The sequence below is a fragment of the Protobothrops mucrosquamatus genome, unplaced genomic scaffold, assembly GCF_001527695.2.
Source record: "Protobothrops mucrosquamatus isolate PMUCROS unplaced genomic scaffold, P.Mucros_1.0 scaffold61, whole genome shotgun sequence".
Lineage (NCBI taxonomy): Eukaryota > Metazoa > Chordata > Lepidosauria > Squamata > Viperidae > Protobothrops > Protobothrops mucrosquamatus.
In genome coordinates, this window is record NW_015386440.1 from 2,309,509 (window position 1) to 2,323,797 (window position 14,289).

The window sequence follows — 14,289 nt, forward strand, 5'->3', positions numbered from 1 at the left end:
TGACTGGAATGGTATAGGGATTCCTGTTTGAGCAGGGGGTTGGACTAGAAGATCTCTAAGGTCCTTTCGAACTCTGGTATTTGTTATCTGATTGCAGGGCACTGCAAACAGCTGTAAATGCATGCTAATTGCCAGGCACCTGAAATGCATTCACATGACTTCAGAACCAGATCATAAATACCTTTTGGGGGGACCAGTCATAAGTTTGAACAGTCACTAAGCGACCTGTCATAAGATGAGGACTGCCTGAATAGTAGTAGTATATGCAAATTCAGTGACATTTTATGTTGCATAGAATGTCTTTTCTTGCCCTTTCTTTGTCTCTTTCAAAACTCAGCCAGTGATCTAAAGCACTTTTGTTTCAGTCTTTTCAAAGCAGGCAGGAAAGAGCTTTTGAACTGTTTTTTTTTTCTGTGATTATGGGTAATTTCTTTTTATTCAATCGGTATAATAGCCATAGTAACTTTTGTTTTCAAAATAAAACCACAATTTTCTGCAATTGAGAGCTGATCAGTAATTAAAAGTTGTCAAGCGTTTAATATTTTTATTGCAACAGTTTTTATAGGTGAACTATTTAAAAAGTCAGAATGCTAAAGGAAATGACAAATTTCCTTTTCCGTAAGAGAGAAAAAATTGTGCTGCCTGTTATAAACTATGTTATTTTCCTGCACTTGTTTTTTGTTGAATTCTATTGCCTCATTTCATAAGGATTCCAAAGACCTTTATCTTGATTTTTAATGAATATGTTTCTATTAGACTAGATGTTTCAACCTATGCAGGTAGTCCTCATAACCATTATTGAACCCAGAATTAAGGTCATAAGTCAGGCCGGTTGTTAAGCAGGTCATCATATGACCACTTTTACAACCTTTTTCTGCAGTGGTCGTTAAGCAGATGTGGCAATCATTAAGCAAATTGTCCACAGTGGGCACTTTTTGCCAGAAACTGGAAGTAAATGCTATTTTCCAGCAAAAATAATAATAATAATGTAAATCATGTTCATGTGACTACACGATGTTATAAACAATCATGAATATAGCCCAGTTGTCAAGCACCCAAAATGCGATTACATGATTGTGGGGAGAGACCAACAGTCAGAGCTTTGAATCCGGGTTGTAAATAGTCTTAATGAAGTCTGTCATAACACTGAACAGTCATTAATAGCAATAGTACTTATACTTAACACATACCACTTCACAGTGCTTTACAGCCCTCTCTAAGTGGTTTACAGAGTCAGCATATTGCCCCCAACAATCTGGATCCTCATTTTACCTACCTTGGAAGGCTGAGTCAACCTTGAACTGGTGAAAATGGAACTCATAGAGTCATCAGAATTAGCCTGTAATACTGCATTCTTACCACTGTGCCACCACAGCTCATTAGGGGACCAATCGTAGGTCAAGAACTACTTGTAAAATGTCAAGCAATATTCCATCTCACTTGGCTTCTGTAGGGTCTGGCTGACGTCAGTTATTATGACTGGGGGAGATTTTCAAAAACTGCTTATTATAAGACAGGTTCCCAACCCCCAGTCCGTGGACCAGTACGGGACCGTGGCATGCTAGCAATCGGTCCGCACAAACAAGCAAAGCCCCATCCTTGGGATGCAGGCAGCACACAGAAAACCGCAGAAAAACCTCTCTCCACGGAACCGGTCCTTGGTGCCCAAAAGGTTGGGGACCTCTGTTATAAGATCATTCTCTTCCACAATAAAGGTGCATTTTGTGACTCTTTTTTCTTTCTCTTCAATTAGTATGTAACTTTCATTCTAGTGCAGTGTCTTTAGCACATCAAAAAAACATCCAATTTTATAAGCATTATAAATACAACACTAGAATTAGTGTTGTATTTAAGACATACAATAGCATATAAAACGTGTTCTAAAGTGTAATTAACAAATGTGAGCTTTAAAATTTTATATATATATATATATATATATATATATATACATACATACATACATACATACACACACACACACACACACACACACACACACACACACATATATAATTTTATGGTATCAAGGTTGAATTGCTAAGATGCTTGTTAACCTTTGTAGCTGCTCGACTTGCCATAGAAATTGGGGGGAGGAGTCTGGGAAAGAAACGGGAGTTTCAGGAAGCTATCCATGGACTATGAGAAGCAAAGTCATCCAAAGCAGGTATCTGGCAGAGAAGTGGACCGGTTCCATAACAAACAGAAAGAATGTGATTGGGCAACGTGAACACATGGTAGGTGGGGGCTATGAAAAGCTGTTGTTAACTAACCAGAATTTCACTCTGGAAAACCAGAGTTCATTTTACTTCTTCACTGCCGGGATGTGTATTCAATAAAAAATTATCTCTTATGGCACCTCATGGCCGTGGAGTTTCTTTAATGTTGAATTCGCCAGAGGGAAGGTTGACACATGGTTTAAGAGCTGAGGTTGCCTACGCCTGGTTTAAGACAATATGCTTTCACCATTTTTTCACCTAGATTGATGTAATTTGGTTCCTGGAATATGGGAATGAGAAGGCATCTCCAGTTATATTAAACATCTTTTTTTCTGGTTAACAGAGGAACATGGGCATTCATAGCAAAGAAAGGTTTCATCAAAATGAAAAACATGTATCATGGTGTCATGTCACAAGCCCCACCATTTATGTACTTGTATGCAATATTACAATACAAATTCAAAAAGGGTCAAGTTTGTATGACACTTCCATTATCTCATCTCCGGTTTACAGATAAGATACCCGCATAGGAGAATATATAGAATGTTAATTTTTTGCAGCAAACAACAGTCTTATGGCAATTTCAATATGTACATTGCATGAGTTTTTGTGAATCCCAGTCCACTTCATCAAATGCAGGGAATATGATACTGAAAATATGTTGGATAAATGTCTTGATAGAGGGATTAATTCTGTTAGTTATTAGAAATGTAGGTTTGATCTATGTGACTGATGGATTATAAATAGATCTCAGCTTTTGTCTTGGTTAAAGAGAGAATCACAGGAGTTTTTGCATTATGTTTCATGCATTATGTACTTTGGATATCCAACCTATGTGTTCCCTTTGCTCAGGAGTAATCATAAAATTGTTTTCAATGTTTGGAAGAAGTCTATCCTTGAAGCCTCTGTTCTGTTACTTCTGTAACATATAAATGGTTTTAAAGTTTTTCCAAGTTAGTTGGAAAAGAGAGAAAAAATTACTTACCTGTGGTACAGGTAGTCCTCAATTTACAACTGTAATTGAGCCCAGAATGAAGTTGTGCCAGTCATAAACCGGATCAACGCACCTAATTTTACAAACTCTTTTGCAGCTGTTGTTAAGCAAATATCAAGGTCGTTAAGTAAGCCTGTTGTACCTAGTGGGTGTTTTTTTGCCAGGAAATCGAAGTAAAAATCAATTTATAGAAAAAAAACAACATAAATCACGGTCCATGAGTGTGCGATGCTACAAACAGCCATAAATGTGGGCTGGTTGCCAAACACCCAAAATGCAATCACATGACTGTGGGAAGAGGAGGCATCGGAACTTCAAAACTGGGTCATAAATAATTCTAGGAAAGTTCATTGTAATTTTAAATGGTCACTAAACAACTGGTCGTAAGTTGAGGACTACCTATACCAGTGAAAAAGAGAACTTTGAAAAAGTTCCTAACAGAAGAACAGAACAGAATAGAGATAAAAACTCCTTTCCATAAAAAGTGCTTTATGTTCATTCGGCCATTTGTTTTGCTCCTTTCTTCACCCTTATCAAGTTGCTTTATCTATATCAGTGGTGGTGAACCTATGGCACGGGTGCCAGAGGCGGCACTCAGAGCCCTCTCTGTGGGCATGTGCGCCGTCGCCCCAGTCCTAGGCCTTCAGCTGGGTTTTATAAAACCTTTTCGCTTTAGGCCTCCGTTGCCGTGTGCAAAAAAAAAGGTTCAATCAATCAATCAATTTCAACTTCTCGCGGAAAAAAAAGATCTTGCAAAGTTGGAATTGATTGATTGAACTTTTTAGTCCCATCCAGTCTGCCGTTACCACCGAAGCCATGCCCACCCAATTGGCCATACCCACCCAGCACCCGACGATGCATAAGTGGGTTTTGGTTTGCAGTTTGGGCACTCAGTCTCTAAAAGGTTTGCCATCACTGATCTATATACTATATTGTTGATAAATTAAATGCCAATTTAGTTAAATGCCATAATTTAAATTGTTACTATGTTACAATTGCAGTGAAAAAAACAAATGCTATATTAGATGTTTTAAATAGATTTTCTAATGTGTTTTCTAATGTTTTTGAATGTAAATACCTTTTACAGTTTTATAAACTAAAGAAAATTTAAAAGAAAGTCTTGTGAAAAAATGGTTATTTGGTACATTGCTAATTAGTGCTCCATTAATCTAAGGTTTTTCTGTAAAATATAGAAACACATGATTTTTGCAATGCAGTTGTCAAAATTGTCTACTATATTTATTGTCTGAACCACATTTGTTAAACCTTATGCAGATACTTAAATCAGATAATTTAATTGTTTTTCTCTTATTTAACAGATACATTTGCATTTTCTTCTCTTGGTTGGAATATTAAATTGCCTCATACCGTATGGATTTGCCCAACAAAGTAAGTGGAATAATTTTAAAATTTGAATTCATATAGATTACATCCATTCTGAATTCATCTGGAAAGCATTGTATTCTTTTTTAACAACTGGAATCATGGCTGTGTTGACACAGGATAAAGAAATCAGCACTGATTTCTTTCCTGGAAAGGGAATGAGCTTTATCTTCTAAATAATGCTCCAGGGCACCTGAAGGATTTTAAATTATTTTAGAAAACTTGGAACTGTTGTGTCACTCAGGTCTCATAAAATTCTGTGCATTCTCTATTCTTCCAGTAAGGTAAACTCTTATATTTTAATCTTCTGGACAATTAATAAAACACAAGGAAATATAACCCTAAAACTTCCTATCCAGATTTTTTACATGTAAAAATTTCAGCCAGTATTTATTCTACTCGGTGTTGATTTTCATTGTGCATAAAGCTAAATATATGGCACAGTCAGTTACGCACACAAATATTAATTTGATTTCTCTAAATGGAGCTGCCTTCCATATAAGAAATGACTTTTACAGTAACACTAATAATGCTACATGGTGAATAGTTGGAATGTGGAGAAAGACATGTACTAATTATAACTTAAATTAAATCTTTGATTGCATTTTTACAAAATCTGATCATTTGTTTCTTATAGGTGGGAGCATTTGTATAAATGCTAATGCAAAATCATGTGCTGATTGTATACAAGCTGGCCCAGATTGTGGATGGTGTAAAAATATAGTACGTATTTTAACTATTTCAAAACAGTATTAGCATTAACATAATTTATAATTGTGTAATTAATTCAAATTATGTATTGTTATGAATTTACATGATTTATATTTATAGATATGTATAAATTTGGTAATTACAGGTAGTCCTTGACTTAAGAATACAATTGGAACCAGAATTTCCTAGACTGTACAGTTGTTAAGTCATGCCTGATTTTATGACTGTTTTACTGCAATTATTAATCAAATTTGGCTTCCTCTATTGCAGGGGTCTTCAAACTTGGCCCTTTTATTACTTGTGCACCTACACTCCCAGAATTCCTCAGCCAGCGTCCTGAGCAGGCTGGCTGAGCAGCCAGTCTACAAGTCATAAAAGGGCCAAGTTTGAAGACTCCTGCTCTATTGACTTTGCTTGTCAGAAGTTGCTAGGAAAGTTGCAGATGACTGTCATGTGACTTTGGGATGCTGCAACTGTTGTAAATGCATGTCAGTTGCTAACACCTGAAGCACAATGATTGTGGGAATGTTAAAATGATCATAAGTGCAAAGACCGGGTTGAAAGTCACTTTTTTCAGCAACATCATAACTATGAATAGCCATAAGTTGAGGACTACCTTTAGATGTTGTTCTGGAGATGGCTTGGAGGAGAGCCTCCTATTAATAAAAAAATAGCATGATAAAAATTAAAACTGCAATCCTATTATCTCATGAGATAACATAGAAAGGAGAAACAAGAAAGGATTTGCTCACAGCAGCCTGCTAGCCACAGTAGAAGACCAGGCGCTTCATAGACTGCAATTCAAACCTGCGTAAAGGATGTCAAGTAGAGAAGGCCCTTGAAAAAGATCTGAGACCTATAGATTAACAGCATTAATCAATCTTGTATTTTTCAAGCAACTTTGTTTTTCTGGGCCATCAAGTAAATGTTCATCTCCCTTCTCCCAGTCTTCTCTGACTGGAGTGTCCCTTGTTAATACCTTGGCAACATACTGTTGGCTGTGGCTATCTGAAGATAAGACATCATTTTGAAGTCTAGGAATTGGATAAGAATATCAATTTTCTGCTCAAAACCAGAAAATATTTGTGGAATTGTTCTAATCTGGCCATAGAGTGGGCTAGAAATGTGACAAAGCACATTAAATACTAAATGTAGGTTGTCGCAGGAAAACAAGCTTTTTTTCTTCTTTTTATGATCCTATAGTCCTTAATTCAGGATAGAGTTGAGGTGACTGGGTGGAGCTGAGCAATTACTGGCCAGATGCCCTTCCTGAGGCCTATATGGAATTGGCAGCAGATATTTTTTCTTTACGCTCTAAGAAACATCTTCCACTACCTGGAACTCTCAAACTTCCAAGTGGGAGGAGAGTGCCTTTACCACTAGGCCATTACACTCCTCAAAAACAAGCAAAAAAATAATTATCAAAAATCTTTGCTGGATTTGTGGAAAGATACTATGGCTAACATATGCATTTCATTTTTCTCACTAGATCCATACACCTCACTATGTTGTGTTAGATTAATCATGTGCTTTAGAAGTAAATTATGTCTTAGTATGATAGAATAATGTGATGGTGGAAATGGTAAGCAATGGAATCTAAATTTAAAGTCACTCAGTCTCTTTCAATAGCAAGATGGGCAGCATATAAATTTAATTAATTAAACTGCTCTATATCTCATAAAAATGTGAGATAAAATTAGAGCTTACATAGATCCAGTTTCAAAGGGCAAAATGAGACACAGTCATAAACCTACCAGGAGCATTTTAAAGCAGCTGTATCTTTTCTTGGGTAGCTGAATAATCCTAGAAAAAAAGATAATTGGTTTAAGGTATTCCCAACAGGTGAATTCTGTCTATGTACCAAATCACATTTTATCCTTTAAATTTGGGTCTCACACAACCAGGAAAAGAAAAAAAATGGATTAAATCTAATTTGAATTCATTATATCAGTTTCAGCCATGGGGCTTCATGATTGTTCACATGGAAAGGAACAATATGTTCTGGCATCAGGTCCAGCTTTTACTACTGAGTAGGCCTACCCTTTATCCTATTTTTAAGTTCCTATTAGCAGTCTTAAGAAAAGCATGCTCATTCCTTTGATCTTACTACCCAACAATCAATTGTTTTCCAGGATGATTGGATGGAGAATCCACGAGTGGATTTTCTTAATCTTTCTGCTCAAATTAGACTAAGTCTGGAAAGTTGCCACGCCTCTGCTGGGCTAGAGTACCCCAGTTTACGACTTAGTCTCTTGCTCAGCAGACACGTAAATTGTACTCCTTTCCAGAATTAGCAGCAGGTTGTATGATTCCCTCGTGGATTTTCCTTTTTTCATAACAATAATCAGAATAATTAGAATTCAATTTGGACAAATTTTCCATAAAATTCAAATTTGGACAATTGTGTAGCGCTACCTCCTCAGAGGCCGCCAATGCCCAGGCCCTCCCGGCCACGTCCCCCCCTTGTCCAGCCTTGCAGCAATGTTCTTTAGAGATCGATGAGATGTCTTACAACCAGAACTCACGCAGCATTAATGGGTGGCAGGCTCTTCTTGTTGAAGCAGGACTTTCAGGCACGAACTATTGGTCAGTGTCACCAACTATGAGACTTCTACATATATTGTCGAGTCCCGACGAAATCGCCGTCCTCATTGTCCGGGGACTCGTTAGCAAGTCTTAGGCTACTTTACCCCCCCCCATTTGGGGCCGTGGTCTAGGTAATAATAACAACGACGGCCAGTATGTTATGGCAATGGCTCATCCCCCAGGGCAACTCCCCTCCGCAATGTCCCAGCACCTATGCCAGCAGCGATGGCCACAGACCAGATGCCTCCAAAGTCCACAACAACAGTTGGCAGCAACAGTTGGCACCACCAGTCTCTCTCCTCCTGGTGCTTCTTCTCTAGGATTCTTCTTCAGGTTTCAGGATTCAAAAACCACCCCCCTCCCTTACTCTTTATTGTTAAAATCCGAGGCTAGGAACCCCAACCAACTCCCTTACTTCACACTCTCGCCTGCCTCCGCCTCAGACATCCTCCCACGGAGGAAGCAATAAAACTTCACTCTATCTAGCCCCTATTTAAAATACCCTTGATAGAAAAATAAAATAAGCTTCCAGACCTTCCCTTCTCAATTCCAACCAACCCCGGCCTTCTCCTTTTCTTCCCTTTTCTATCCTTCCTCCTTCCACTCACGCCAGCCACACCCAAGCCAACTGCAGCTGTCCCAATCTTCCCCTTCCCAATCAAGCTCCTGCAAGCACTCTCGGGCAGTCCCCGCTACAATTGCATTGGTGTTGAGGAAAGTTCCTATCCTGCCTTCAGGGCTTCCCTGCAGGCTATAGCCTGCCAACAATTAGGGACGGCTTGCCTTACACGCAAGTCGTTCTGAATGGACAGTTGGCAGCTTCCCTGTTTCTACTGAACAGAATATTACTTCCTGTTGACTTTACCACTTAGAACTCCCCATCTTTTTTTATCTTTCCTCAGCAATATACTATTTCTTCTGATTCTGATGAATTAACATACTTAATATGTTCTTTGTACTTGGTTAGCTTATACTATAAGGCTGAACATTGGTTTAAGTTGCCATCATACTCCAACTGGCTTTGATACCTGTCAGTTCTGATAGAAAAGTGATGGTCATTTTCATCACAGTTACCTGATACATACAATCTGTCATACCTTAGAGCTGTATTAAGATGAAATAGAATGCTCAAACAAGGGTTTGATATTGTAGTTGTATCTATTCTGTCACAATTATGGCCCAATCCAACCTCATTGCCACCTATTCCATAACACCTAGATGATTTTTATAGAATGTATCCGAATAATCTTATATTCTTCACCTACACCAACAATTGAATAGATAATTGTAGAGGCAATTCAGTTTCAGTTGACTAAAAGGATAGGAAACCTAATGGCACAGGATAGATATATTGAGCTAGCATTCTGCTCTTATTATGTTTATTTAATTTATATCCCACCTTTATAGTTTTTGTAAATGTGTCAAAGTAGTAAGCATATCTATCTCCTATGTGCTAGACCATTATCAAATATTTTATGGGACAAACCTATTCTGATTTTGGATCATTTGTTGGTAATACTAAGAGGAAAATTGTTAATGTTTTGCAAAAATAAACTTTACACTAATTGGCATATCAGCAAATCATTGCCATTAAACATCACATAGACCAGGGGTGTCAAACTCAATTTCATTGAGGGCCGCATCAGCATTGTGGTTGTCCTCGGTGGGCCGGGGGGGCATGGCTTGCATGGGCATCGCCTACTGGGTGGGCATGGCCAGCTCAACGTCACTCGCATCAGGCAGGACTGAAGCAGATCTGAGGTCTCTGGTGGAGGGGGTAGGTGGGACCGAGGCGAGTGCCAAGCCATGGTCCACTGGAGGAAACTCACTGAGCCTCAGGCTATGCAAGGGGCCCCTGGATGGTGGCACAGACTGCCCGGAACCCTAGGCAGCGGAGGTCAAGTGCCCAGCCTGGCCCTTGAGCTCCCATGGCACCAGGACCCCACAGCCCTGCCTAGCCTAGCCAAACTTCCCCGAGGAGGCACCCAACTGCACTTAACCTCCTCCTCAAGGTTGCTGCTGCTGTGCTCGCTCTACTTGGCCAGATTGCTCATGGTGGGTGCAGGAGAGCAAAGTGCATGGGTCAAAGGGAGACCCACTCCCTCTCCATCCAAGGAGACCTGGCTTTGTAACCAAAGCATTCTCAGCAATAGGATGGGACACCACCAGGAGATGGCAAAACGGCAGCAGGGCTGCTGGTGGCCAAGTGCTAAGGCAGGACTTCCCTCAGATCCTTGCTCTCTCTTATTCCAATCTCTTTCCTTCCTCCCTCCCTGCCTCCCTCCTTTTCATTCCCATCTCCTTACTTCTTTCCCTTTCTTTCTTCCTGTTTCCCACCCGTCCTTCCTTCCTTCCCTCCCTCCTTCTCTCTGTGCCCAGGAAGGGATGAGGGGAGGGGGAGAGGTTGGCAACACTTCTCTCAAAGAAAAAGAGTTGGAAGAGACCTTTGAGGTCTTTAGTCCAAGCCCCTGCTCAAGCAGGGGACCTATACTATTCCAGACAATGGAATATCCAATCTCTACTTAAAAGCCTCCAGTGATGGAGCATCCACAACTTCTGAAGGCAAGCCTTTTCATTGGTTAGTTGTTTTCACAAGTCCTTAGTTCTAGGCTGGTTTTCTTCTTGATTAGTTTCCATCTATTATTGCCTTCTGATTCTTTGGAAAATAGGTTGAAAGGAGATTTAAAAAGAGAGAAAGGAGGGAGAAAGTGGGAAACTCCCTTTTTTGTAACATCTCAGCTTCCTCCTCCTCCTCTTCCTCTCCTGGCTCTCTCTGTCTCTCTCTTACACACACACGCACACACCCTTCCTGCTTTCTCTTCCTTCTCACCCTTTCCAGCGTCCGCAGAGGTTCACACAATGCTGGGCGCCAGCAGTTCCAGGCTGCAGCTCTGCATGACTGCTGCGTTCCCACCTCCGGCCCTACCATGTGGTGGTGGAGAGGGCGACTGGGAGCCGGCCGGCAGTTCCAGGCTACAGCTCTGCATGATTGTTGCGTTCCTCTCTCCAGCCCTATCACGTGGCGGAGAGGGCGACTGGAAACCGGCTTGTGCCACCGCCGTTCATCCCACATGCTGGGCATGCCCTGGGGCGCTAGGTTTACAGAACGCCAGGGCCCAAGTGAGGAAAGACACGGCAAAGCAGAGCCAGACAAGGAGAGGCCTGGCAATGCAGGGCGTGCCCGGGCGTGACGGGATTAGGCTGTGAGGGGAGGGGCAGGCTGAGGCAAATGAGCTGCTGCTGCACACCACCAGCCCCTGAGCGCTTGCTGTTTCCTGTGCGTTACCCAGAGTGTGCGCAGCTGGGTTGGAGTGGGCCAGGCCTGGGGCAGTGGGGGCTGGTCCCTTGCCTTTTCTGGATCCAGCCCGCGGACCTTGTGTTTGACATGTCTGGCATAGACTGTTCTTCCAGTCTGATGGCAGACTTAGTAGTGTTGCAATGAGATCCTTGATTCTAGTCTCACTAAGGAGAGATCCTAAGATTAATCCTGACTTTCCTGGTTACGGATTTTCTTTTCCTACCAAGACCAATTATAAAATGAATTCTATCCAAAAACTGAACCATAATTTAACTTATGCAGGGTTAGAAATTCTGATGGAGTATTTTCTTTATTAAATGTGTTTAGGAACAGGCTGCAGAGTGATATTTCATGGTGCTTTCGCTTAGAATAAATTTAGATTTCTGCAGGAGATTTGACTTGGTCTTTTGTGGTTTTGTGACCAGCTGTTAGGAAAAGCCTGTAATAAACTAAAAAAGGGAATGAGGGCAGAGAACACCAACAGAATGCTTGCCTTTGCCAACTAATGGAACTGTTGCCTTTGCCAACTAATGGAACTGTTTTAGACAAAGATATGAACAAGGAGATTTGAGTTCATTGGCTATGTTTGTCTTATCTGTTTTCTGGTAAGTTATCCTTCTATCCTTACTACTGCCTTCTTGTTGAAAAGATTCAAGATTGCACTGGGTAGCCATATGCTAGAGGTAATGGGAGTTATGGATGACTTCTTCCACAACATTAGTTGGATAAACAATCCTAACTTTCCAGAATACTTAACAGGCAGGGAGAGAAGAAAATCAGCTTTTATAGTATCAATAGAGTGTAAAAATCATAATGCTAGTTAAGAGTCTTCTCCTGGGGTAGCTAGTCCAGAGGTAGGCAACCTTGGCTCTTTTATGACTCGTGGACCTCAACTCCCAGAATTCCTGACTGGCTCAGGAATTCTGGGAGTTGAAGTCCACGAGTCATAAAAGAGCCAAGGTTGCCTACCCCTGATCTAGCCTTAGAGGAAGAAAAATCACGTTCAGCACATGCAAAGAGAAAGGATTTTTTTTCCTCAGACCTTTATGTTCCAGTTTTTTCCTTCCTTTCATTCACCACTGCAGGTCTGGAAATTTGAAGATAGATATATCTGTTCCCTCTTCTTGTTCTGACAAGACTCAACAAAACCCTCATCCATTTGAAGGCAGAGAGGTTTCTTGCTTTATGCTTTGAGCATTTAGGAAAATGCTTCTGCTTGGTTTTTTGTGTGTGGGCCCTCAGAGAGTAAAGCTATTTAGCTTGCATTAATGGTATATCCGGTATCTATAACAGCTTCTAATATTTGGTTTTTAATTTGGTTTTATAGGGGTCTATATTTTTTGTATTTTGTATTTGTACTTGTTTTAATATGCTGTGCACCGCCCTGAGTCCTGCGGGAGAAGGGCGGTATATAAATTAAATTAAATAAATAAAAATTAAATTAAATAAATATTAAGAGTGGTACAGTTTGATCAGAAATCGTTTTGGAACTACGCAGTTTTCTTGAATTTATGCAAAGTAGCTGAGACCTTTTCAAATGCAAAACCGGTTCTAATCTTTTTTTTAATCACCCATTATTTACAGTTCATAATCAGGGTGAAGAACATATTGTTTAAATATTCTCCTTTAACTTTGTCCTTTCATTTGGCAATTGTACTACAGGCCTTTTCTGTCTGTATTATAGTGCTGCCTCATGATTATTTAAAAACCATGCTTCTCTGGAGTCACACTGTCTGAATTTAATTATAGTCTCCTTGTCACATTAGAAGGGCAGTGACTTTAGATACAGATAATGCAATTGGACAAAGATACCACAGCTTTTGCATTCATTTGAAATATAATTTGAATTTTGAAATTTCTTAAATTTTGATTCCTCATTTATAAGCCTAATTTTCCAGATTGGGAAAAAATTTATATACTGTATATCTTAGGCTTCATCTCAGATTCCTTGCTTCTTGTTTGGGGAGCAATTTATCATGTGAATCCTGACTTATTAACTGAAATGATACAGCCCAGACATATGTTTTGCAACCCAGCTTTGTATTTCTATATCTCAAATTTAAAGCTGAGGTATGGAAACCTTTGTCTATTGGAGATTTTCCACTATTTTTAAATAAATCTAGAAGATCAATATGTGTGAGTTGGTCCATTTCACAGATATAATCTGTAGTGTTTCCTGCTTCTGTGACTATACTTTTTTGGCAATTGCAAGAATTTATATCCATCATGTCAGACTGTAAAAATAACATTTTTAACAAGTGAACTAATGAACTATTCCAGTGATGGCGAACCTTTTAGAGACTGAGTGCCCAAACTGCAACCCAAAACCCACTTATTTATCACCGGGTGCCAGGTGGGCATGGCCCACTGGGTGGGCGTGGCTGTGGTGGTCATGGCAGACTGTGTGGGTGTGGTCAAGGTGGGCATGGTCACCTCGATGTTGCTCGTGGGGAGGGACACCTGTGGGAGCGGGCAGGGTTGAGGGAGATCCAGGGTGTCTCTGGCATGTGGGGCAGAGGTGAGGCAAGGTAGGCCTGGGGGTGCCATTGTCGCAGGGCAAAGCGAGGCAGGGGCCGGGGCGATTGCTTCCTGACACCATCGCCCCCCCGCATACAAAGGCCAGCGAGTGCATGGGGACCAACAGTGTCTGTCAGCATCCACAGCCTACCGGCCCCTCAACCAGCGCACTCTGGGGCTCCGCAGCCCGCCACTAGAAGTTCAGAGAAGCCGCCTCTGAGCTGGACAGACGGCCGACAGCTGAGGAGGTGATGCAGTGGGTCGTGCCCGGGAAAAGGAGAGCATGCGAGGCCAGGAGGAATGAGACAGGGGGAGGAAAACCACCCGTGCTGGGATGCATCCGGCTACATGGGACCTCGGTAAGTTAGCGGGCAGCTGGTTGAAGAGGGACGGTTGCCATGGCATGGAGCCCGTGCCCACAGAGAGGACTCCGAGTGCCGCCTTTGGCACGCGTGCCATAGATTCGCCACCACTGAACTATTCTGATGGTACTTTTTGCTGGCTTTTAATGCAGGAACTAGTTAGATGCTATGAATGGGAGATTTTTTTTTTGTTTATTTGTAGTGTCTAACAAGAGACCTATT

The 14,289-nt window shown here is 40.9% G+C and overlaps 1 protein-coding gene across 2 annotated transcripts in view; it reads left to right on the forward strand.

Annotated features, from left to right (window-relative positions):
• The window catches only part of ITGB1 (integrin subunit beta 1), a 39,833-nt gene that overhangs the window by 6,202 nt on the left and 19,342 nt on the right, over nucleotides 1-14,289 (forward strand). For both annotated transcript variants that reach the window (XM_029283360.1, XM_015812023.2), the window contains exons 2-3: nucleotides 4,530-4,599; nucleotides 5,231-5,316. In XM_029283360.1, coding sequence (XP_029139193.1) covers nucleotides 4,530-4,599; nucleotides 5,231-5,316 — 156 coding nt within the window. The remainder of the gene's footprint in view (nucleotides 1-4,529; nucleotides 4,600-5,230; nucleotides 5,317-14,289) is intronic.